The sequence below is a fragment of the Garra rufa genome, chromosome 9 (genome assembly GCF_049309525.1).
Source record: "Garra rufa chromosome 9, GarRuf1.0, whole genome shotgun sequence".
NCBI classification, from domain to species: domain Eukaryota; kingdom Metazoa; phylum Chordata; class Actinopteri; order Cypriniformes; family Cyprinidae; genus Garra; species Garra rufa.
Window position 1 is genome coordinate 19741440 of NC_133369.1, and position 25917 is coordinate 19767356.

At 37.0% G+C, this 25917-nt stretch overlaps 1 protein-coding gene across 5 annotated transcripts in view; it reads right to left on the bottom strand.

Annotated features, from left to right (window-relative positions):
- The window catches only part of klhl32 (kelch-like family member 32), a 30382-nt gene continuing 4465 nt past the window's right edge, over positions 1–25917 (bottom strand). For 4 of the 5 annotated variants that reach the window (XM_073847514.1, XM_073847515.1, XM_073847513.1 and 1 more), the window contains 8 exons: positions 18084–18191; positions 14612–14710; positions 13672–13887; positions 7986–8712; positions 7771–7829; positions 3447–3639; positions 1065–1159; positions 1–981 (listed from right to left, as the gene is read on the bottom strand). In XM_073847514.1, the coding sequence (XP_073703615.1) occupies positions 820–981; positions 1065–1159; positions 3447–3639; positions 7771–7829; positions 7986–8712; positions 13672–13887; positions 14612–14710; positions 18084–18191 (1659 nt within the window). In that variant the 3' untranslated portion in view covers positions 1–819. The remainder of the gene's footprint in view (positions 982–1064; positions 1160–3446; positions 3640–7770; positions 7830–7985; positions 8713–13671; positions 13888–14611; positions 14711–18083; positions 18192–25917) is intronic. The other variant, XM_073847516.1, reaches the window with a different exon arrangement.

Consider the following 25917-nt stretch of genomic DNA (forward strand, 5'->3'; position numbering starts at 1 on the left):
TTGCACAACTGCATAAATGTTGTATTTATTAGAGCATTATGTAAAAAAGTGTGCCCTTACATGTTTTCCTATGGAATGGGTTTCTGGTGGTGGGATGGAGAACAGTCAAGATGCCACCATTGACGCAGATTGTGAAGATGCTGTGTGTGCATTTGTCGTCAGCTGTGGTCATACACATTCAGTAAACAATTGTACAGTCTTCATCCTGAGTTTTGATAAAAAAGTACAGCTTGTCACAGGCTGAAAAATGACATGGAATGAAAAGGAACTTGTCAGAATGGAGAGTGGATGGAGTCCTAAGAATCTATGAAAACAGGTTTTTGACACTTCAGCCCTGTCCCAAATGCTGCTCTCGAGTATTTCTTTTGATTTAATTCTGCATGGATTGTTAAGTAAAAGTTCACTGTGAGGTATGAACACCCTTTTGAATGTTAAAATGATAAATGGGACAACCCCGCAGTCTTGCGGACTTGACGGACCGCAGGTTCACATCAAGAGCACCATTTGGGACAGGGCCATAAAGTGGCTCTTAATCATTCTGACAGATTTACACGCTGCTTGTTAAACTGTATTAGCATGGTGCAGGACCACAGCATATCCAGTTGAGAAATGCAGTGAAGCTTGACAATAAAAAACTCTTTAACTTCTTTTCGAAGGTTTCCACATCCATCAGAACACTGGCTCTATGAGATCAATGTATGATCAATGACCACTTTATCCACCAGTCACGATTTGTGAAAGTTCAATAGGCTCCCACATGATTTCATTGGTTCATAGTGTGTTTGTGGGAATGTCCTTGATGAGTTATGAGCGGAGAGGTTAGAGAGCTCCTATCCTGTGATGTGGCACTTGTAGGGTCTGCAGGTTGGGGCAGGTGAAATACGGCGCGGGCAAGAAACACGTTGCCACTCCATTCGAAGCGAACGGGAGCGTCGGCCCGTAAAAAACCTCCTCTTTCCCCCTGGTGCTCACATCTAGCACCTGCCAAACAGACAAATGATGGCATCTCAACACTAATTATCCAACATGTCATTCAAACATATGCACCGTTCAAGTCAACTCACCTGAATGCAGGCAAGTGGCTCATTTGTCCAGATCGAATATCCACCAACTACATAGATTCTGTCATCATGGACGGACACTCCTGCCTCATTTTGGCCTATGAGGAGGTTATAAAGAATATTAATTTTAAAAATTATTACCTTGTTATATTGACCTTTTTAGACAGTGGAGACTGTCTTTCATTTTGTGTGAAACATCCGGTCTAAAATAGTCAGAATATAAAAACGTATTATAGGTGTACTATAGTGATTCAGGATAAGCCAAAAACACGGTTTGAAGATGGATTCATGATGTACAGTCGTGGCCAAAAGTTTTGAGAATGATGCAAATATTAGTTTTCACAAAGTTTGCTGCTAAACTGCTTTTAGATCTTTGTTTCAGTTGTTTCTGTGATGTACTGAAATATAATTACAAGCACTTCATACGTTTCAAAGGCTTTTATCGACAATTACATGACATTTATGCAAAGAGTCAGTATTTGCAGTGTTGGCCCTTCTTTTTCAGGACCTCTGCAATTCGACTGGGCATGCTCTCAATCAACTTCTGGGCCAAATCCTGACTGATAGCAACCCATTCTTTCATAATCACTTCTTGGAGTTTGTCAGAATTAGTGGGTTTTTGTTTGTCCACCCGCCTCTTGAGGATTGACCACAAGTTTTAAGATCTGGGGAGTTTCCAGGCCATGGACCCAAAATGTCAACGTTTTGGTCCCAAATATCACTTTTGCCTTATGGCACGGTGCTCTATCGTGCTGGAAAATGCATTGTTCTTCACCAAACTGTTGTTGGATTGTTGGAAGAAGTTGCTGTTGGAGGGTGTTTTGGTACCATTCTTTATTCATGGCTGTGTTTTTGGGCAAAATTGTAAGTGAGCCCACTCCCTTGGATGAGAAGCAACCCCACACATGAATGGTCTCAGGATGCTTTACTGTTGGCATGACACAGGACTGATGGTAGCGCTCACCTTTTCTTCTCCAGACAAGCCTTTTTCCAGATGCCGCAAACAATCGGAAAGAGGCTTCATCGGAGAATATGACTTTGCCCCAGTCCTCAGCAGTCCATTCGCCATACTTTTTGCAGAAGATCAATCTGTCCCTGATGTTTTTTTTTTTTTGGAGAGAACTGGCTTCTTTGCTGCCCTTCTTGACACCAGGCCATCTTCCAAAAGTCTTGGCCTCACTGTGCGTGCAGATGCGCTCACACCTGCCTGCTGCCATTCCTGAGCAAGCTCTGCACTGGTGGCACTCCGATCCCGCAGCTGAATCCTCTTTAGGAGACCATCCTGGCGCTTGCTGGACTTTCTTGGATGCCCTGAAGCCTTCTTAACAATGCAGTGGAAAGTTTTTTTGGGGATTAAGTTAATTTTCATGGCAAAGAAGGACTATGCAATTCATCTGATCCCTCTTCATAACATTCTGGAGTATATGCTAATTGCTATTATAAAAACTTAAGCAGCAACTTTTCCAATTTCCAATATTTATGTAATTCTCAAAACTTTTCGCCATGACTGTACTTGCTTATTATATACATTTTGTAAATTAAGAAAACAATTTGTATATTTATATTGACACATTAAAAAAGTTACATTATAATCTTCTGTAACTACAAAAATATAGTAACAAGCATATTTTGTGTATCTTATATTTTGTGTTGTATGAAGAGAATGTAAATATTAATAAAAATATATATTACATTGTTATATTAACCCTTTTAGGCACAGTGGAGACTGTAAAAAAAAACACTTTGTCTTCCATTTTGTGTAAAAGTATTAATATTATTTACCATTATATTTTTTTCTGACGTCTGTAATAAAGTATGATTATTTACATTTAAATTTTTTTCTGATGACTGTAATAAAGTATGAATATATTCTATTTTAATTTTTTTCTGATGACTGTAATTTGCCTCTTAACAGGTAAACTAGGCTCAATTTTGCACACATTCCTATCAAAAGTAAATAGTTATTGAAGAATATACGTTTAAAAGGTAACTGCACAATGATAATTTATAAAAATATAAAGCATGCAAACATATTTTAGGTATAAATGTTATTTTGATGTTCATTCTATGCTTGTTGACAACCAAGGGTCCACAAAAACTGCTACCATTAAAGAAATTTATGAGCAAAAATGAAAATTTGTTGAAAATGTGAGATGTGAAATTTTGTTTTATATCACTTGCTCACCAATGGATCACCACTGCAGTGAATAGGTGCCGTCAGAATGGGCATTACAATAACCCTCAAATAATACAGACTCCAGTCCATCAATTAATGACTTGTAAAGTGTATATAGAAATGCTACCTTTAAAATAGTAAGGAAATAGTGTTCTGCAAGAACAGTTGAACAATTATATCTATTTCTTGGTTGGAGTGTGTGTAGTGACCTGTGAGAAGACTGAAGGTGCAGCGTGTCCACTGGTCCATGTCTATGTCATAAGAGTCAATGTGTCTAACCAGGATGCGGTCATTGTTGTAGTCCAGATCGTTCCCCCCAAGCACATACAGCTGTCTTTTTACTGCCGCCATCACATGGTACACCCTCCTCTGCAACATGGGACTGCGCGCTAGCCACTGATTCTACAACAGAGAAGGAATTATAGAAGATTTTTTTAAATTATTTACAAGTTTTTAAACTATACAATAAATTGTCTGGATTTTACCAATTTTACTATATATATATATATATATATATATATATATATATATATATACACACAGTTGCAATCGAAATTATTCAACCCCCTCGACATTTTGCTGCAGAGAACACAATTTTGTAAAAGCAACTCAACAAAGGCATCAGTACACTATTAGAGAAATGTACACATTTGAGTCATTCTGAAAACGGAAGCTGATGAATAATAAAAAAAAAAAATCAAACTGGCTCTAAATGTTCATGTTCAAAATTATTCAACCCCTAAAAGTCAAATTTTGTGCAGAATCTTTTAATCTTTAAAACCGCCAATAAACGCTGCCTGTAAGTGCTTTGAAGCTTCTGTCACCTCTCTACTGCAATCTTGGCCCATTCCTCGCCTGAAAAAGCTTTCAGATCACTCACAATCTTTAGTTTTCACTTTGCCACTGCTTTCTTCAAATTCAACCAAATTTTTTCAATGAAAATTAAACCTGGAGACTGAACAGGCCACTCAAGTACATTCCATAACTGATCCCTGAACCAAGCATAAGTAAATTTTGGATGTATACTTTGGGATGACTGTCCTGCAGAAAAGTCCATTGATCATCAGCTTCAGTCTTTGCACTAAAGGCATCACAATTCTTGCCAAAATGGCCTGATACTTCAAAGAATCCATGATGTCCTTCATACGGTCATGATTTCCACTTACTGCTACAATAAAACACCCCTCGAACAGGACTGGTCCACCTCAAAGTTTGACGATGAAGATGGTGTTCTTCTGCTCATAAGCTCTGCCTTTTTTGCACCAGACATACCACTGATCCATAGGTCCAAAAAGTTCCAGTTTGGTCAGATCACTCTATAAAACATTCTTGCAGAACTCCACATGTCTATCTAAATTAATTTTAGCATGTTCAAGTCAGCCTTTTTGTTCTTCTTGGTCAAGAGTGGTATTTGGCAAGATGTCTCAACACGAAGGCCATAATTGTCTAGTGTTCTTCTTATACACTGCATTGAAAGGTTTTTCCTCCTTTCGTTGGGTCATCTTACAAGTCTTTGGTTGTACATTGCAGGTTTTTCCTCAGTTGGTCTGATCAAACATATTATGATATTGTGCTTTTTTGTTCAACACCTTCAAAGGTTTTCTGGTACAACACATTTTAAACTAACGAATAAGGCTGCCAGCTGTGTCTCTGGGAACCTTTAATGCCTTGGAAATCTTCATATAGCCTTATTTTCTAAAGTAATAAAATTATTTATTCTCTGTAGCGTCTCTATAGCTTTTGTGAGAGCTCTTTTGACTTTGTCATATTAGCCACTATAACATTAGCACATGCATGGGCTAACTGTATGTATGTGTGACAGCACAAGCTAATTCTGTTTTCTACTAGAGTTTCTAAAGGCTTAATTATGTTTTAGGACAATTTTGTTTCCCACAATACAAATAAGAGACTAAAACAACAGCAATGTTAAACAGGGGTTGAATAATTATGACATAGCTGTGGTATTAAAAAATCCTAGAACTCAAAAATATTACATTATATGTTGACATTATCACTTTTAATATGCCAGTAATTGGTTATAGATGCAATTTTTTTTAAGTCCTGGATCTTCAGAAAAGCTTGTATTTGTAAACTACTGCAGTCTCTGGAGGGTTGAATAATTTTGATTGCAACTGTATATATATATATATATATATATATATATATATATATATATATATAAGCAAACATTTTACATTTATTTCTTTTGCATATTCCAGTGCATGTGTGTGTGTGCATTTATTTGTGAGAGGTGTGTGTATACACACTGCACGAGCAGTGGTGAGTGAGAGTGTGAATATACACGTGTGTGTTTGGCGACCATCTGTTGAGGGTAGTGTGGGTGGGGGGTTGCTGTTCCTGGCAGGTGAATGCAAAGCCACTTTGAATACCAATGAGCCTCAGCCTCCTGTTCTTTCCTCCCCTCTTCTTTCTTTATATCTCTCTCTTCGAAAAAAATACACAGTTGCACTGACCACAGAAGTTCTATGATACTTATTCTAATGTATTTTTAAATGTAACACTAATAAATCACAGTGGTGTGTAGAGGTTTTGTAGAAGATCCTGATGTAGGTTTGTTGTCATTTTTTTATTATTTTTGAGCATTTGCCTGATGTGAATTAACATTCAGTTTCTATTCAATGGTATATGCAATTTGTATGTTAAAGGCGTATGCAACACCACTGACCTTAATCAGGGTACATTTCATTTTTTGTAAACAGATGCACAGTCCTTTTGATGTTTATTGTCAATCATTTAGATGACAAAACACTAAGATATGTCTTTCCAAAACAATTCTTGGTAATACAAAATTATAATGTATAACAAATTATAAAACTATAATATGGCAATATTATTACAATTTAAATTAACATTTAAGCATGTCAGAAATGGAATTCTATTAATATTATTGTCTTCACTGTCACTTTACTGTCTTTTTTAAGAGAAGGGAGAGGCACTATCTATCTACATTAGTCTTACATAACCACATAAATACAAATATATTAAGAGGGTGCTCACTGCAGAACCAAATGGGAGGAGTTGGAGCTCTAGCTCCCCCTCGCTGGAGGTAATAGGTGGAGATAGACACCTAACCACACCCTAACCCTACCCCTTACCCTATCACTAAACATAACTCGACCCATTTGTTCACACAGAGGTGGAGCTGGACCTCCAGAGAGGGGGAGCTGGAGGCCATTTGGCTCTGCAGAGAGCAGTACAATATATTACCTGTCCTGGATTAGTGGTCGACCAATTATTAATATTGATTATCGGCGCCGATATTAAGCATTTTTATGGTTAACGGTCATTTTCAAAACCGTTTTGTAGATAAAAGCATTTAAAAGCATTTTAAAAAAGTTTTTGTCAGAGCCTTGCTGTTTCTAATTTTGACATTATTTTAAATTTTTTAGTGGTGGGCCGTTATCGGCGTTAACGTGCTGCGTTAACGTGAGACTCATATCGCGCGATAAAAAAAATATCGCCGTTAATCTATTCTCAAAGTTGGGTTGGGAGCTGGGTCTCAACTACGCAAGATATGATGACTTTCACCTTGATATTTTAGCGCGGATGACGTATATCTAGTTGAATTGCACTGTAGGGGGCGAGAACGAGTCTTCAACTTCTGTGAAATTACCACATCAAATGAGACGTGCAGACATGGATGCAGTTATGAAGCCGCTTCAGGGCAGGTGCGTTGCTAGACCCTTTTTACTGGGGCACGTGCCCCAGTGAAAATCTGCTGTGCCCCAGTAAAATCTCAAGTTTGAGTTATAATTTACTTTGATAATCCCGAAATAAAGACATTAAACTATATGCAACAACTGAATTGACGCTTCTAAAAGCAACGCAGTTTATTGGAAGACTATGCACGCAGATAGGCTATCCATACCCGCGCGCCTGTGTATTTTACGGGAACGCGCACGTCATACAGCCTTTTGCGCAGAAGTACTTGGTTACACAAGTTTGTATAGTTAATTGTGTTGTAAATGCAATTGTCAAGCAGTTTGTAATGCATTTTGGAAACAGGAGATGAGCGCCTGGTCTAATGCGCCACCTGGCTTGAGAAACCCGTTCTCAAAGACTTACTTTTATTCATTATTTGGGTAGCACACATATTCTGAATGCCTTCAGCAGAATTCAAATTAGCCATTTTAATCTAGATTAATCTAGATTAATTTCAAGATTTAATCTAGATTAATCTAGATTAAAAAAATTAATCTATGCCCACCACTAAAATTTTTACACTGGGCATTTATATCGGTTCAAAATATCGGTTATCGGTCTACTTTATCTGTAATAATTAGCATCGGTACTGAAAAACACATATCGGTCGACCCCTAATCGTGATACATTTATTTCAGGAGTTTTTAATGAATAGAAAGTTTAAAAAAGCAGCATTTAAGCATGTCAAAAATGGAATACTTTTAATATTATTGTCTTCACTGTCACTCTTTTTTAGGTGGAGGGAGAGGCACTACCCATCTACATTAGTCTCATATAACCACATAAATACCACATAAAAATATATATTACCTGTCCTGGGTCATACACCATTAGTCGATTCTGGTACTGAGCTGTGTTAGTGACACCACCTGCAGCAGAAGGAGCCATTATTGTATATGTTAAACCGATTCTAGTGATGCTTTAAACTTTAGGCCTAGAACCTCTGTGAGAGTCCTATACACATTGGGAGATGCCTAATAATTGTATCATTGTGGGCTAAATGTGTATTAGTAATGCAATAGTACCTGAGACCCAGAGCAGCCCGTCCGCCACGCAACCTGCATGACAGGACAGCGAGCGGTCAAATGGTTGCACATAGGTCCACTTGTTCCTCTTGGGGCAGTAGCGTTCCACACTGGGCAGAACCTGCCTCAGTTCATTCCTTCCCCCAACGGCATAGAGATACTGTCCCAGGGCTCCCAGCACAAAGTGCTCCCTACACGCCTTCATCGGTGCGATATCAGTCCAGCGGTTCACCCTAGGATCGTACCGGCACGCCGTCCTCACCGCACATGTCCTTCCTGTGGCATGTTCCACCTCCCCGCCAGCCACGAACAGAAAGTTGCCCATGACCGCCACACAATGGTGACTTCGTCCAGCAGGCATGGGTGCCAACTCGCTCCAGTTCGAACCCCCAGCAACTCGCAAGTTCTCCTGCGCGGCAGGGTTGAAGAACCGCAGCTCCCTTACACGGCTGACCTCGCGTTTGCGCCCGCCGATGATATAAAGGGTCAACGACTGAAACCGTGGTGTGGTCCGTGCCGTCTGACGTAAAGGCTGTGCAAATACGGACCGGTGGTAGTCCAACGCTTCCTCCACCAGGGCGGCGACGGTGCTGCTGGAGTTGAGAAAGGGGTGGCTGTTGGCCACACGATGCAGGGCGGAGACCTCCATCAGGCCGTAGCGCACGTGTTGCAGCAGTTCCTCCATGTACTGGTATCTGCAGTCGTGCTCCAGCCAACGCACCAGCAACTACAGCAGGGCAGAGTGGCTCATCAGTATTCAGCACTGATTCAGGATCAGGAGATCACACTGCTCATATTACAGGCTGCAGCTCACACCATCCACACAATACCGTCTGTCTACGCAGGGCCAACACTTTGTATCATTGCATGCTAATGCTTAAGATATTGTGTCTCTATACAGTGATGAGAAGACAGGTGCAGATGAGATGGGGTGGTGGGATCTGTGAGCATGCACACACACAAACGTGAAGTGTGCGTGTGAAGCATGCACACATATGCACTCCGGCGCAGCCAAGGGAGTTAGACAAAGGGGAGTTAATTGAACTTGAGAGCAATCTAGACTGTTTAGCTGCAGAGGCATGCGAGTATGGCGGAGATGGCTGGAGATAAGCGATGCCACTCTCGTAGAAACAAAGTGGCTTTTAACACAATCAGCCCTGAGACAGAGAACTTATTATAGCAGCCCGAGATCATGGGCCACCACCTCTAGACGTTCCGCAGCCGTCTCCTACACACAAATGGCAAATTTAAATGCTTGTAATATATTTTTCTTTTTAAGATTTTAATGGCACAATGTGAATGGTTCAATTTCATTGTGCTTACACAAAATGTTTTACAGTGCATTAATTGCAGGAAGGTACTTCTAGGAAAAATTGTGGAATTTAAGGCACAGTGTGTTATTTCTGTGCCACTAGAAGCATCGAATTGCATAGATAATGACTGCCACCAGACAGGTTTCCAAATACACCCCTTGTCTGCCATTGGTTGTTAAACAGAAAATCCTGCCCACTGTTTGAGATGATTTTGCTCTCAATCTCATGTCATTCCAAACCCATAACACCTTTGTTCATCTTCAAAACACAAATTAAGATATTTTTGATGAAATCCGAGAGCTTTCTGACCCTCCATAGACAGCAACTGTCCTACCGATAATGGTGGTGGACTGTCCTGGGAGAGAAGAAATCGTTGAATAAATATGTTATTTTTGTTTTCTTTGTGCACAAAAAGTATTCTCGTAGCTTCATAAAATTGCAGTTGAACCATTGATGTCACATGGATACTTTAAACAATGTCCTTACTAAGTTTAACAATGTCCTTAATACGTTTCTGTGCCTTGAATGTGGTAGGACCCTTGCTGTCTATGCAGGGTCAGAAAGCTCTCGATTTCATCAAAAATCTTAATTTGTGTTCCAAAGATGAACAAAGGACTTATGAGTAATTAATGACAGAATTTTCATTTTTGCATGAACTATCCCTTTAAGCATTAAACATTTTTATTAAAAAAATATTATTCAATTAAATTATACAAATTCCAGTATTAATAAGTCTAGAATTATCTTAATGTTATGGCTGATAAGGCATAATTGTCCAGTATATAATTTTTATTTTTTATTAAAAATGTTTAATTTATATATTTTTACAGCAGAGCCCAAGATCTGCCCATATACATAAAAACAGGGGGAGAGAGACTTACATTACAATATTACAAAACAATAGTAGCAGGATAACAAGTACATCTTAGGATTTCAAGATGTCTGATAAATTGTCCAACCAGGTCTTTCTGGTGGCAGTATATAACATTTTTTATAATATTGTCTACTTTTTTGTTCTAAACACAGTAAAAAATTAAAATTAATTACGCTCCAAGTGATTAAGTATTAAAAATGATTAAATTTTTACTCATTAAAATTGTGTCCATTGCCAATAAGCCTAAGATTATATTTATGTTATGGCTGATAAGAGATAAACGTCCAATATATAATTTTTCATATAATATTGTCTAATGTCCTTTAATAAAACACAGTAGAAATACAATGAATTACGATTAACGTGAATTAAGTAATTTTTAATTTTTAAAAAAAAAATATTTTTTTTAACTCATAATGTCTAATGTCAATAAGCCTATAACTATTTATATGTTATGGCTTACAAGCCATAAATTGCTGATACATAAATCTTTATAGAAATATTTTTTTTTTGTGAATTTAGGCATTAAAACATTATAGTGTACAGTATGGAAATGGATATTCATGAATTATTATAGATTGTTCAATTCTTAATGTTTTTAAACATTGATTAACTTGAAGTGAGCGACACATGATAACTGCATGCACAATTAAAAATCTAATATCAGCCGATATATATTCAGTACGGTATAGCATGGTATGATACAAAGGTATACTATTCTGATAAATTAAGAAAATCTGTAATCTTGACCAATAAACCACTTGTACCTATAAAGGGGGTGCATTCCTAAATAATTACACATTTAAGCTTTAAAGTGCACAGAGGTTTCAGCAAAATTCCTGTTTGGCATCATTAATCATGTAACGCTCTATTGAGGTTCCGTTTCGCTTTCTTCCTTTCTCAGAATTTTAGTTGTTTTTTTCAACCCTCCTCCTTTTCACAGCCAACAGAAGAGAAGAAGAAAGAGAATGAGTGAGAGTGGAAAACGATTGAGGGAGGGAGAGAGAGAGAGAGAGAAAGAGTGAGGTGTGAGCGAGGCAGCGTCTGTTGACTGTGAAGGTCACACTGGATCAGAGAACTTCCTCGGGGCAGAAAATAAATGAACTCCCCCACCCACTCCCGCACAGAGAAAGACAGACAGAGAGTGAGTGCGAGAGAAGAAAAAAGAACAAAAAAAAAAAACAAAGAGGAAGAAAATGTGATTTCCAGAGCGTGAGACTCAGAGAACTCTGCATGACGATGATTGACAGCCAAACTATATCGAGGGTGGTATTGGCGGGCGCACGTTCGGACCGGCGGACGGCAGCACCAGCCCCTGTGCCCATCACGCTTCCGTCTGATGCCCAAATTAACCTTCTCTGCAAAGTGAAGGAGGCCCAAAGCAGCCTAATCAGGGCCTGATTATGGCAGCAGCGACTGGTTAAAGGGTCAGGGTAATTGTGCCATCAGAGGCCTGATTGTTTTCAATCAGTAGGGCGGCCGGAGTGACAGCTGGGGGATTGAGGCGCTGATGGAGCCGCGGTGGGCCTAATCAGAGAGAGGCTGGGTGGGGGAAGGGGGGTGGTGGGGACGCCTGATTGGTGCAAATGAATAGTCACACCACAGCCCCCCCGACTACAGCCTCCGCCCGTGTGTACATACACGTACACACACACACACGCTCACATTGTCCGCACACCTTCTTTTCTCACTCTTACACCGTAAATTAAACAGGTGGAGTTTGTGTTTGTGAATATGACCTTTAACATTCAGACTTCATTTACTTAACGACGGTTTGTGTTTGGCAGCCGTTATAGAGAATGTCACAGGGTTCAAACGTCTGAGACGTTCTTTTCCAATTTAATACTAAATTTTTCAATATTAAATTATACATTATTACATATTATTAAATTATGAAAAACCTGAACCAAAAAAATTGGAACCCTTTTCACATTTCCAGTGTTCCCCGAAGTGAAGTTCGGTAAACATCTACAGTGGTGAGCAGAAACTCAATATAACAAATATAATTTTTGCATTCCCATTTGCTCCAATAGCAATAAAAAAATCAATAGCATTTTTATGGCTTTGCAAAAGAGGTAAAAAATATCTAGAGATTGTTTATAGTGGCCACAAGACAAATATGTCAAATTTGTAGTCAATCCCACAGCGTTAACTAGTGTTCTGTAATTTAAAGTCAAGATAATATGTGAACCTGGACCACAAAACCAGTCATAATGGTAAATTTTTTTAACTGAGATTTATACATGATTTATGCTGAATAAATAAGCTCTCTATTGAGGATAGGACAATATTCGACTGAGATACAACTCTTTGAAAATTTGAAATCTGAGGGTGCAAAAAATCTAAATATTGAGAAAATCGCCTTTAAAGTTGTCCAAATAAAGTTCTTAGCAATACATATTACTAATCAAAAATTAAGTTTTTATATATTTACAGTAGGAAATGTACAAAATATCTTCATGGAACAGGATCTTTACTTAATATCCTAATAATTTTTGGCACAAAAGAAAAATCGATAATTTTGATCCATACTATGTAGTTTTGGCTATTGCTAAAAATGTAGCCGGTCTACTTAAGACTGGTTTCGTGGTCCAGGGTCACATATAAAAGTGATATAAAAATTATCATATACAAACAAATACCTAGTTCTGCCATGAAACTCTAGATGACGCAGGTTGACGGGTTGTTAACATAACTGATGATATCAGAGTTATACGACTTGGCACAAGCTGATTGGTTCATGTTGCATACGTAACCAATGAGCTTGCAGCTTGCAGCTATTTAAATGGCTGGTAGCATTCACTTGGGCATTTCGAAGCGCGCTTTCAGAGTTCCTCTGAAACCCTCCACCTTCCCCAGCTCCACCTGTGTAGATCTGCTATGGGTTATTTTATGCTATTTGTGCAGCAGCAGTATGTCTTAAATACTCACAGCACCATATATGCTTTGGCAGTAGCAAGTTCTGTACTTGCTTGCAGCAGCAACAGCAATAACCAACAGCAGCAGCGTAGCAGATCTACTAAGACCAAATACATTAACACTGTCATATCCATAATCGTGCTAAACTTTTCTAAGAGTTGTCATGACAGAAATAGATTTACAATGTTAATGACTGTGGAAACTGTGAAAAGTGTCCAATACAAAATCATTTGTCCTTATTTTGGTTTAATGACAGCAGCACTGCATGAGCCCCACAAGTTTGAGTAAAACCTAATGATCACATTGTCTAGCATGATTCAAGATGTTCCAAAGAGCATCTTGAGCTTCAATGGACGAACATCTGACTGTCTGTACAAAGAGGTTCAAATCAGTGAACTAGAAATGATGTAGAAACTTAAACATTTCATATCTGTTCTTTGTTGTAAAGTTTTACAAATCTAAAAAAAAAAAACAACGGACGTCTCAGAACTTTGAACCCCATGCTGATATTTTGCAGGCCACCTAAGCCATTCAGAGATGTTTTGAAGAGTTGAAGTCTGTGAATTTGCGGCCCACACACCTGCCATATCTCCTCCTCGCTGAGGGAGGTGAGGCGGTCGCTTTTTAGAACTTCCCTGAGGAGCCGATAAGGTAGGAGCAGAACCTCCTCTTGTCTGTTCTTCTGCAGCTCAGAGAGGTGATCCACCAGAAAGCCCACCACTGCTTCCTCTAGGGCCGGCAAGTGAAAGAGGTCTGCCAGCCTGTATAGGTCCAGGTAGTTAAAACTGTTCAGCTCCTACAGGCACAGATATAAATACAGACAGATTCACAGTTTTATTCATGCTAAAGTCTATGAACAAGTCAAATCTTTCAAGCCCTGACTCACACATACAGTACGCAAACAATAAGATATCACCATGAAGGCACACATACAGCTGTTTAATACTGTAATATAGTAAATAATACAGTTGATGAAGGAAGCTCAACAGTGTTGAATCTCATCAAAGTCCACAATATCTAAAAATGTAGCCTGGAAATGTATAAGTTAAAGAAAAAACAACAGAGAGATAAATCCAGTCAGGATGTTCCACAGACGCATGATTATAAAGATGCTTCACACAGAGACTGACTGCCATCTACTGGTTACAATGAATAATAAGCAAATTTTAAATGCAGTGGTGAGCCATAAAAAGTCCCAGGTGGAACATGCAGATCTTTTCACATTTTCTGGGCTCATTTACGGGAAAAACCTATCATTAAGAAATAATAACTAAGATTTCTCACTCAAAGGCTTCAGGGGAATATAAAACAGATACATATATAGTCTTACAGACTACTCATTCAATAATACTGGTTATTTGTGTCTTTTTGAAGCTTGAAAAGCTCCAAATGTACAGATTCATTGTAGCATGAGGGTGCTGATGTGAAAGTTAATTTTTTTTTTCAGACCTATTCCTTTAATATGTGAACAGGAAGCAGGAAATTAGTAGCACTGTTAAAATAGACTATAATAAACACACCTGAATGAGATAGTGGGAACACAGGCTGAGCAGCTCCAGCAGCTGAAGGTGGCTTCCAGCAGACAGGACATCTTGTATCACTCCTGGCTCCAGCATGATCTACAAACAAAGGACCCAAGTAAGACTATCCTAAGAAACCACAACCTTGCAAACAGGGGTCTTCAACCTTTTACAGCCCAAGAAGGGAGAGATGGAGCCGTGATCCTGTGCTACATATTATATAAAAGTGTTGCATTTTAAGCCAGCTCTATAATAATGTGAGACTGCAGTACTTTACAAATGATTTTGGCTCTTCCTGAAGATCCAGATAATGTCAATACACAATGTAATGTTTTTGAGTTATAGGATTTTTTTAATAACACAGCTATGTCAGAATTATTCAACCCCTATTCAACATTGCTGTTTTAAGACAATTATTTTTACGGTAAGTTACAAAATTGTCTTAAAAATTGTCTTATTGCCTTTACAAACTTATTAAAAATGGAATTAGCTTGGGCTGTTACACATAGTATACTCTTAGCCCATGCATGTGCTGATAGGGAGTAGCAAATATTGTAAAGTCATCAAAGCTCACACAAAATCAATAGAGAAGAAATAGTTTGCTCTATTAGAAAGTCTAAAACTACATGAAGATTTCTAAGACATTACATGTCCCTAGAGACACAACTGGCAGCCATATTCCTTAGATTAAAGTGTGTTCAACCAGAAAACCTTTGAGGCTGTTGAACAAAAAAGCACAATATCATAAAATGTTTGATCAGATCAACTGAGAAAAACGTGCAATGTACAGCCAAAGACTTGCAAGATGACCCGACGAAAGGAGGAAAAATATTTCAATGCTGTGAATAAGATAAACACTAGACAAGAACGGTATTCATGAAGAATGTTTTATGGAGTGATATGTCCAAACTGGAACTTTTTGGATGTATGGATCAGAGGTACATCTGGTGCAAAAAAGACCAAGCTTATAAGCAGAAGAACACTATCTCCATCTTCAAACATGGAGGTGGGCCAGTCCTGTTGTGGGGTTGTTTTACTGTAGCAGGAAGTGGAAAACATGACCACACAAAGGATATCACTGATTTAATAAAGTATCAGACCATTTTGGCAAACATTGTGATGCCTTTTATGCAGAGTCTGAAGCTAATAATCAATGGACTTTCCTGCTGGACAATCATCCCAAAGTATAGGTTTAGGAATCAGTCATAGAATGTTTTTAAGTGGCCTGTTCAGTTTGCACATTTAATTCTCATTGAAAATACATGGTTGAATTTGAAGCAAGCAGTGGCAAAGTAAAAACCAAAGATTATCAGTGATCTGAAAGCTTTTTGAGGTGAGGAATGGCCCAAGATTGCAGCAGAAAGGTGACAGAAGCATCTAAGCACTTCCAGGCAGTGTTTATTGGTGGTTTTAAAGAATAAAAGATTCTACACCAAATTTACTTTCAGGGGTTGAATAATTTTGAACATAAATGTTTAGAGCCAATTTGATTTTTTTTTTCATTATTCATCAACTTACGTTCTCAGAATTACTCAAATGTGTATTAATAAACTTTCTTTAATAGTTTACTGATGCCTTTGTTAAATTGTTTTCACAAAATTTTGTTCTCTGCAGCAAAATGTCTTGCAGGTCAAGGGGGTTGAATAATTTTGATTGCAACTGTATATGTTCATACAAACAGTTTCATTTAATAAAAAAAATAAGGAAACACATTAAAAAAATGAAAGAAAGGAAAAAAAAAAGCTTCTCATAGAGGCTTAGGAGCTAAATCGAAATAATCCACAAAATATGTTACATTCTCTGTGCCACAGATGGTTAGCTCAAATCGTGCAAAAAACTGTATTTTTCAGGCTGGTGCAGCTAAAGCACATAAGCATCCAGGAGAAAAAAAGCTGGTTAGTTTAACTGTGAGGATAATGAGCGCTACAGTTTATGCAATTCAGTTATACTACCATAAGGTTTTTTTAAATGTTATTGAAAATACAGTAAAAACAGTTACTATTGAAAAATATTATTACAATGTACTATTACAATATTTTTTTTAAACTTTAATATAAATGATTCTTTGATAAATAGAAAGTTCAAAATAACCTAATTTATTTTAAATAAAAATAATATGTAAATGTCATATATAAAAATAAATATTATTTTATTTTTAAAACTTTTGAACATTAGTGTATATAATATTGAATTATATCTGTCCTTACAAACATCTCTGTTAGTAATGTCCAGACACTACCAGTCAAAGTTTTTGAACAGTAAGATTTTTAATGGCAAAGAAGTCTCTTCTGCTCATCAAGCCTGTATTTATTTGATCTAAAGCACAGCAAAAACAGTACAATTTTGAAATATTTTTACTATTTAAAATAGCTGTTTTCTATTTGAATATATTTCAAAATGTAATTTATTCCTGTGATTTCAAAGCTGAAAATTTGGCAGTCACATGATCCTTCAGAAATTCTAATATTTTGATTTGCTGCTCAAAAAAGCATTTATTATTGTTATTATGCTGAAAACAGCTGAGTAGATTTTTTTCAGGTTTCTCTGATGAGTAGAAAGTAAAAAAAAAATTTTTTTTATTTAAAACAGAAATTGTTTGTAACATTATAAATGTCTTTATCATCACTTTTGATCCATTTAAAGCATCCTTGCTGAATAAACATAGTCATTTCTACAATTTCTTAACCCCCCCTCAAAAAAAGACTCCAAGCTTTTGAATGGTATAGTGTATAATGTTACAAAAGCTTTTTATTTCAGATAAATGCCTATCTTTGAATCTATCTATTCAGTTTTAAATATTGATATAAATATATATATATATATATATATATATATATATATATATATAATAGTAATAAATGTTTCTTGAACAGCAAATCAGCATATTAGAATGATTTCTGAAGGATCATGTGACACTAAAGACTAGAGTAATGATGCTGAAAATGTAGCTTTGATCACAGGAATAAATTACATTTAAAAATATATTCAAATAGAAAACAGTTATTTTAAATAATAAAAATATTTAAAAATATTTTTGCTGTACTTTGGATCAAATACATGCAGGCTTAGTGAGCAGAAGAGAAAAAAATTGTACTGTTCAAAAACTTTTGACTGGTAGTGTGTCTAAATATTTTTTTTTTAAATGTAGAAATATATATTTGTATGTTATTGACCTCATAAATATACATATAAGAACATGAACTCACAGTTTACAAATGTATAGTGTGAAATAAGATACCCCAGGATTACGTTTAAACAGAATTTGATGTTCCAGTGTGTGCGCCCATTTGTGAAGCTCTAGAATAAACACGATTATTTACAAGTATTTCACTTATCTGCTCCTATTTCAAAAGTGTATTTATTGTAGGGTCTTTCCAGAACCTAGAGACCTGTCTTTGCTTGAGGCACAGTCAATTTTGTTTGTTTTGCATGTTCGTGGTTTATGTAGCTGTGTGGGCTAAGCTGAATTTACCTGGCCTGTGTAGGCGAAGTCCAGTGCGTGCTTCAGTCCCACGCTAGTCACACCCTGGAGAGTTACCTCATCTGCCTCACTCTCCACCATGCACAGACTGAACATGGCCTGAAGACACACACACACACACACACACACACACAAACGTATGAGCAGGATGCACCACAGAACTAGAGTAATATAGCAACCTTTAGGTAGACTTTAAAACAAAACGTCAATAAACTCTTCATTCAAGCCTAAAGAGTCTCATACTGAGAATGAAAGTGAGTCCATGACCATCAATCAGTGCGTACTTTAGTTTCACACACACAAAATAAAGAGAGCAAGAGGCCAGTGCTGTCCCGCTGTGTTCTCTGGCAGGAGTACACTAATCAAAATCATTGATTGCTGTCACAGAGCGAGTGTAGGATGGTCATTGATCAGAGCCCATGGAGGAGAGGAAGTCAAAGGACATTGGATCATCATTACACTTACCAAACGCCACTGATCAAACTTAACTGCTTCTAATAAACATCCAGTGTTAAATAAAAAAAGTGATCTATCTATGCATCTCTCAAACACAAGGAGCAGTAATTATGCAGATTAAGTCTGGTCCTAGATTAAAATTAGTATCAGCGCATAGTCTTTTGAAAGAATCAATAGACATCTAATGCAGGTCTTGACTCAGTCTGAAGCCTCCGTGTTCTGAAAATAGCTGCCAAGTGTTTATCGTCTTTTATCTTTGTCACCTCACCTTCAGAAACTTTTCCCCCAGTAGTATATCGCATTTGAAGTGCCTGGTACAAGTCTACCCGTGTTATTTTCTATTTTAAGAGCAGTACTTTTCTATGCCTGACCTCAGCTCACATTCAGACTTTCAAAAGGACTTATTAGAGCTGAGAGTTGTTGGCTTGTTGACGCTTCTTACTGGGACACCACTGCCCACAAGCAAGACTTACAGGGCTTTTTTAGAAGGGGATTGTGGGTACTAAGGATGACCAGTTCTGAGTCACATGTCTGGCTGGATGACTTCTGACCTTGGAAAAGCACAGCAGGCTGGTCAGACAGCAGCTTTGCAAGCTAATTAGTCTACAACGCATGCTTTTTGAGCCGTATGATAATATAGAATCATTCAATGCCTCACTTCAGTGTTTCTGGCATTGCTGCACTGTGAGTCTTCAGTAATATGCAATCATAATCTCAGTTTCTGAACTTACTTGTGTCATGTGATTGTTGCTTACAGTATGTCATTAACAAGTGTATCTTTAACAGCATTTGTCGTATACAGCTGAGTCAAAAGTTGACATAATACATACACCTTGCAGAATCAGCAAAATGTTAATTATTTTACCAAAATGCATGTTACTTTTTATTTAGTACTGACCTGAATAAGATATTTAACATAAAAGACGTTTACATATAGTCCACAAGAGAATATAATAGTTGAATTTATAAAAATAACCCCATTCAAAAGTTTACATACACATTGTTTTAGAACACTGTGTTGTTACTTGAATGATCTGTTTTTGTGTTTTGTTTTGTTTTGTTTTGTTTAGTGATAGTTGTTCATGAGTCCCTTGTTTGTCCTAAACAGGGACTGCTGCCTGCTGCTCTTCAGAAAAATCCTTTAAATCCATAAAAAAAAATTTTTTTGTTTTTCAGCATTTTTGTATATTTGAACCCTTTCCAACAATGACTGTATGATTTTGAGATCCATCTTCTTACACTCAGAGCAACTGGGGGACTCATATGCAACTATTACAGAAGGTTCAAAGACTCACTGATGCTCCAGAAGGAGAAAAGAAGCATTAAGAGCCGGGGGTGTAAACTTTTGAACAGAATGAAGATGTGTACATTTTTCTTATTTTGCTTAAATATCATACTTTTTAAATTACTACTGCCCTTCAGAAGCTGCAGAAGATACTTACATGTTTCCCAGAAGAGAAAATAAGTTAAATTTACCCTTAATTTCAAATTCTTAATTCATTGTGCTTCCTTCTGGAGCAGCAGTGAGTGTCTGAACTTTCTGTAATAGTTGCATATGAGTCCCTCAGTTGTCCTTAGTGTGAAAAGATGGACCTCAAAACCATACAGTCATTGTTGGAAAGGGTTCAAATACATAAACATGCTTACAAACTAAAGAATCTGTGGGACCTGAAGTACTTTTCTAAAGAACAGCAGGCAGTTTAACTGTTTAGGACAAACAAGGGGCTCATGAACAACTATCACTAAACAAAAAAAAAAACTGCTGTGGATCATTTGGGTAATAACACAATATTAAGAATCAAGTGTATGTAAACTTTTGAACAGGGTCATTTTTATAAGTCAAATATTATTTTCTTGTGGACTATATGTATATCCAGGTCAGTACTACATAAAAAAACATGCATTTTGTATGATCCCTCTTATTTTGGTCAAATAATTTACATTTTGCATATTCTGCAAGGTGTATGAAAACTTTTGACTTTATGTGCAAACAAAAACCTCACTGGATTATTACGATTAATGTCAAAAAGAATATTTGAAATGCCAACTGATATTTTCTACTGACATACTACGCAAAAATAGAAATAACTGGCTTAAAACCATTTTTTGGTTGGTGAAAATACTAATGGCCACTTTTTCACAGCTGTTTATAGACAGACAGATAGATAGATTTGTGTTTACTCAAAGAGCTTGGCTATACAAACATCTTTGGACTTATGTGTAATGTCATTATTACAGTGTTTGTCTTTAATGCCAGTGGCACAGGCGCTGATTACAGCGTTCGCATTTAATCATTAGTGCCGTTGATGTGTTAAAGCTTGAAAGGGTGCAATATACTGTAATTTCTCAGAGACATCAGGCCTCAAAATAGAACAAGACAGGTGCAACTGGGTAAACTTTTGCAATTTTGACATATTCTGAAGACAATGCAACTGATACAAATTCGCTACCACATTTTTAGGGTGGTTCTGAGTGCTTTCCTCCATCCAATGGATTTTTCAAATACATCAAAATTTCCTGATAATTTCCTGATAATTTACTTGTATATACCCTCATGTAATCCAAGATGTTCATGTCTCAAGTTATCAAGAAATTAAGGTTTTTGAGGAAAACGTTCACTAAAGAAAGAAAGACATGATGTTTTTGGATGACATAGGGGTGAGTAAATTAACAGGACATTTTATTCTGGAAGTAAACTAATCCTTTAATTAACCCTAATTGTAGGTATAATTAAAAAACAATGCAGGACCACTTGTAAGCCAAAGTGAAATATTTATGATTTAGCATTCATTTTCGAAACACAAATCATTTAGTTATTCACAGGAGAGCATCAGACACATGCTTATGCACGCCTGCCTGTTTGAATCTATTCAATCGTTCTACCTAATAGAAATCAGGGATAATACAAACCTTGCAGGCATACTACGTCAAAGGGTAGCTGTCAAACAGAGTCAACAGCTTGCTTTGATTTGTGTACAAAGTAACGATATTGACTGAAGCTTTGGATGAGTCCATGTTTTACATAAGCCACGACTAGCCTCAGCGAGTCATTTGATAACAAAGGCAGAAGGTGTCCTCCTCAGAAACCGAGGGCTAAAATCAAAAACAGAGGGATAAAATCTTATCATTCCAGCTCAACAGAGGTGGAGAGCTTCCCAGGAGACATATAGAGACAAATATACCTGCCCTGTTTAATTCTCTTCTTTGAACTGTGCAGATAATCTATCTCTCTGTTGCAGAGCTGGACATATTTCTTCTTTGTAATCTTCTGAACAAACCAAAATCAAATCTCACTGATAAGGTTTCCAGGCGGCTGCCGACTTTTCATTTCCCATCTTGCCTTCTATGTAAACTGTACATATTTGAATCAGGATTGCACTGCTAAAAAGGAAAATCCTGTCATTGTTTACTCACTATCACGTCGGTCCAAACTCAGATGACTTGTGTGAGGCACAAAAGGAGATGTTTAACTCTATGTTTGTTATTTTTCATGTTATTTTTAAAGGATTAGTTCACTTTAAAATTAAAATTTCCTGACACTTTACTCACCCCCATGTCATCCAAGATGTTTATGTCTTTCTTTCTTAAGGTTTAAGAAAAACATTCCAGGATTTTTCTCCATATAATAGATTTAGGTGGGGATCAACAGGTTGAAGGTCAAAATTGCAGTTGCAATGCACCTTCAAGGGGATATACGCATTAAGGGTCTTATTCTAGCAAAATGATATGTCATTTTCTAATAAAAAAGTATGTAATGTTAACCACAAATGCTCATCTTGCACTAGCTCTGTGTCCATGACTTTACGCGTTATGTAGTCACGTTGGAAAGGTCACACGTGAAGTAGATAGAAGTACCGACCAAGTGTTACAAAGTGATTGTGCAAAATAAAAAAAGGTAAAACAACGATGTTGGATGATTTCGAAGTTGGAGGACAAAATTGACAAAATGAGAGTTTTTCTCCCTACCCTATCTTTTTGATACAGAGTACACAGATGAAGAACTAACCATAGAACACAGAAGAACTAAGTCATAGACACACATCTCAAAGCTAATGCAAAACAAGTGGTTAAAAAGTATATATATGTTTTTTTTGTTTGTTTGTTTTTTTTTTTGCTAGATAAGACTCTTATTACTTGGCTGGAATCGTGTAGAGCCCTTTTAAGCTTCATTAAAACTGCAATTTGGACCTCCAACTAATTGAACCCCATTGACCCCCATTTCTCCTCATTGATCCCCATTTCTCAGACAAAGTTTTGGAAGGTTTCAGAAGATTTGGAATTTTGCACTCAAGTCAAATGGCAACCTTAGTGAAATGTTTATGGTGCTTTTTTTCATTTTTGGAACTCAGCAGCACTCGTCCCTATTCACTTTTATTGTATCCTTACTGTAAAGATTGTATGTTTGTATTGTAAAGAACAGCATAAACATTCTCCGGTTCCAAAAAAAGGATACTGATGGAATCCCTTTTCTGCCACATTAGAAAAAATAATGCATATTGTATTTTGGTGAATCATAATTCTAAAATAAATAAATAGTCACAATTATAACATCAAACGTTGAAAATATTAGATACTAAGTTATAATTATGAGATAAAAATAAAAATGTTTTATTAAGCCTTAAGTTGACTTTTATAAATAATTGACCCCTTATCTAATCATTTTGACTTTTTGTCTGTTTTGCAGTTTTTATTTACAAACTATTACTTTGTATCTCACAACCTCTTTTTATTATATAATTCATCATTTATGTCATCACTTCAACTTTTTATGTTATAATTAATTATAGCTTAGTATGTCATTATTCTGACTATTTGTATGTCATAATTATTATTTATTAAAGCATGTTCTTTTCCTACCTGGTGAAAACGGAATGGCATGACAGCGAAAAATTAGTGCTGTCAAACGAATAATTGTGATTAAACGCATATTAAATTAAAGTTTTGGTTTACATAATATATGTGTGTGTACTTTGTATATATATATATTATGTATATATAAATACACACACATATAGTATATATTTTAAATATATTTTTATTCATTTAATTAATATTACATATAAATATATTTTATATATAAACAACATATTTTTCTTAAATATATGCATGTGGATGTGTGTGTATGTATATATATATATATATATATATATATATATATATATATATACACACACACACACACACACACACACACACACACACACACACACACATAATAAATATACACAGTACACACACATATACAGTAAAGCCCGAAATTATTCATACCCCTGGCAAATTCTGACTTAAAGGAACATTCCACTTTTTTTGGAAATAGGCTCATTCTCCAACTCCCCCCGAGTTAATAAGTTGAGTTTTACCGTTTTGAAATCAATAGCTTATAAGCATAGCTTAGCATAAATCATTGAATCCTATTAGACCAGTAGCATCAAGTTCAAAAATGACCAACGAGTTTCGATATTTGTCCTATTTAAAACTTGACTCTTCTGTAGTTATATCGTGTACTAAGACCAGCGGAAATGTAAAGCTGCGGTTTTCTAGGCCGATAAGATTAGGAACTACACTCCCATTCCGGTGTAATAGTCAAGGAAGTTTGCTGCCGTAACATGGTCGAAGCAGGCGCAGTAATATCACACAGTGCCTGAAATTAGTTCCCAGCTAGGTAACTTCCAATATGACTGGCACTAAGTTTGTGTAACTCCGGTTGTTGCAGCTGTCAGAGTTGCAGCTGGTAAATTGTTAGTGGCTGGATTTACCTGTGTGCGATTAGCTATGGTTATGTGCATTGTAAGGGGCTGTGATAGTAAGTCGAAGACGTACTCTACTACCATGTTTCATTGAATTCCCACGAAAAAAAAGCAATTCCGACTAATGAATCAATGGCTGGCTGCTCTGAACATAGATCTCAAAACACCATTAGAAACAATCAAGAAATGGCGTGTTTGCTCCGAGCATTTTGAACCAGATGACTATTTGGATAGTTTCACCGGTACTACAGCACAGCGTCTAAAGGACACGGCCATCCCAACATTCTTCAGAGCACAGACAGGACAACGAGGAGCATCGCCCATGGCTGTAAGTGTAACATGACTAATTGCTATTGTTGTTGGCTAACGTTACCTGTGAAATGCAACCCCTGACGACTAGGTTTGGGTGAACAGTTGGCTTACAGTATTGTATTGCGAACAGTCGGTGGTGTATTAAAGTGATTTTTGAGTAAAAGTGTACATCATGAATAAGCCTGAAAATGCAAACTGACAGTATGCATTTAAAATCTTTATATTATATATTGTAGTGGTTGCAGGAATAACTTACTCTTGCGACAGCTGGCCATTAGGTCCACTTGGCGTGTGATGTTTTTCCAGTTTATTTTGTCAAACTGGAAAAAAAAATCTACTACTGCAAGATGCAGCATTGCAAGTCCTCGGATGTTGCGACACTGCCACTTCCTCATCAGGTAGATCGACCCTTGCTATCGATGGCAATACCAAAGTCACGTTGGATATGTTGACGGAAGTAAGCATTTCCACATGTGCTGTGTGATATTACTGCGCCTGCTTCTGCCATGTTATGGCAGCAAACTTCCTTGACTATTACGACGGAATGGGAGTGTAGTTCCTAATCCTATCGGCCTAGAAAACCGCAGCTTTACATTTCTGCTGGTCTTAGTACACGATATAACTACAGAAGAGTCAAGTTTTAAATAGGACAAATATCGAAACTCGTTGGTCATTTTTGAACGTGATGCTACTGGTCTAATAGGATTCAATGATCTATGCTAAGCTATGCTAAAAGTAATATCGCCAGAACAGGAGAACATCTGAATGGATTTCAAAATGGTAAAACTAAACTTATTAACTCAGGGGGAGTTGGAGAATGAGCCTATTTCCAAAAAAAGTGGAGAGTTCCTTTAAAGTTACTTTTATTCAACCAGCAAGTTTTTTTGGACCGAAAATGGCACAGGCTTCTCCCAAAAGATAATAAGACAATGTACAAGAGGCGTCATTGTGGAAAAAAATATTTCTCAGCTTTTATTTACATTTGAACAAAAAGTGGCATGTCCAAAATTATTCATATCCTTTGCAAACTGTCACAGTCTATGGGAAAATCCAAAGTTCTATACCATTCCAAATAGTCCAAGCTGTTCTAAAGCATCCTAATTGCCCTGATTCATTGGGAACAGCTGTTTTAATCAACTAAACAGGTGAAAAACAGAAGCTCTCTGCTGTTGGTTTGTGGACAGTCATGGCTAAGTCAAAGGAGCTCACTGAGGACCTGCGGCTGTGCATTGTGGCTGCTCACAAGTCAGGAAAGGGCTATAAGACCATATCTAAATGTTTTGAAGTTCCAGTGGCTACAGTGCAAAGTA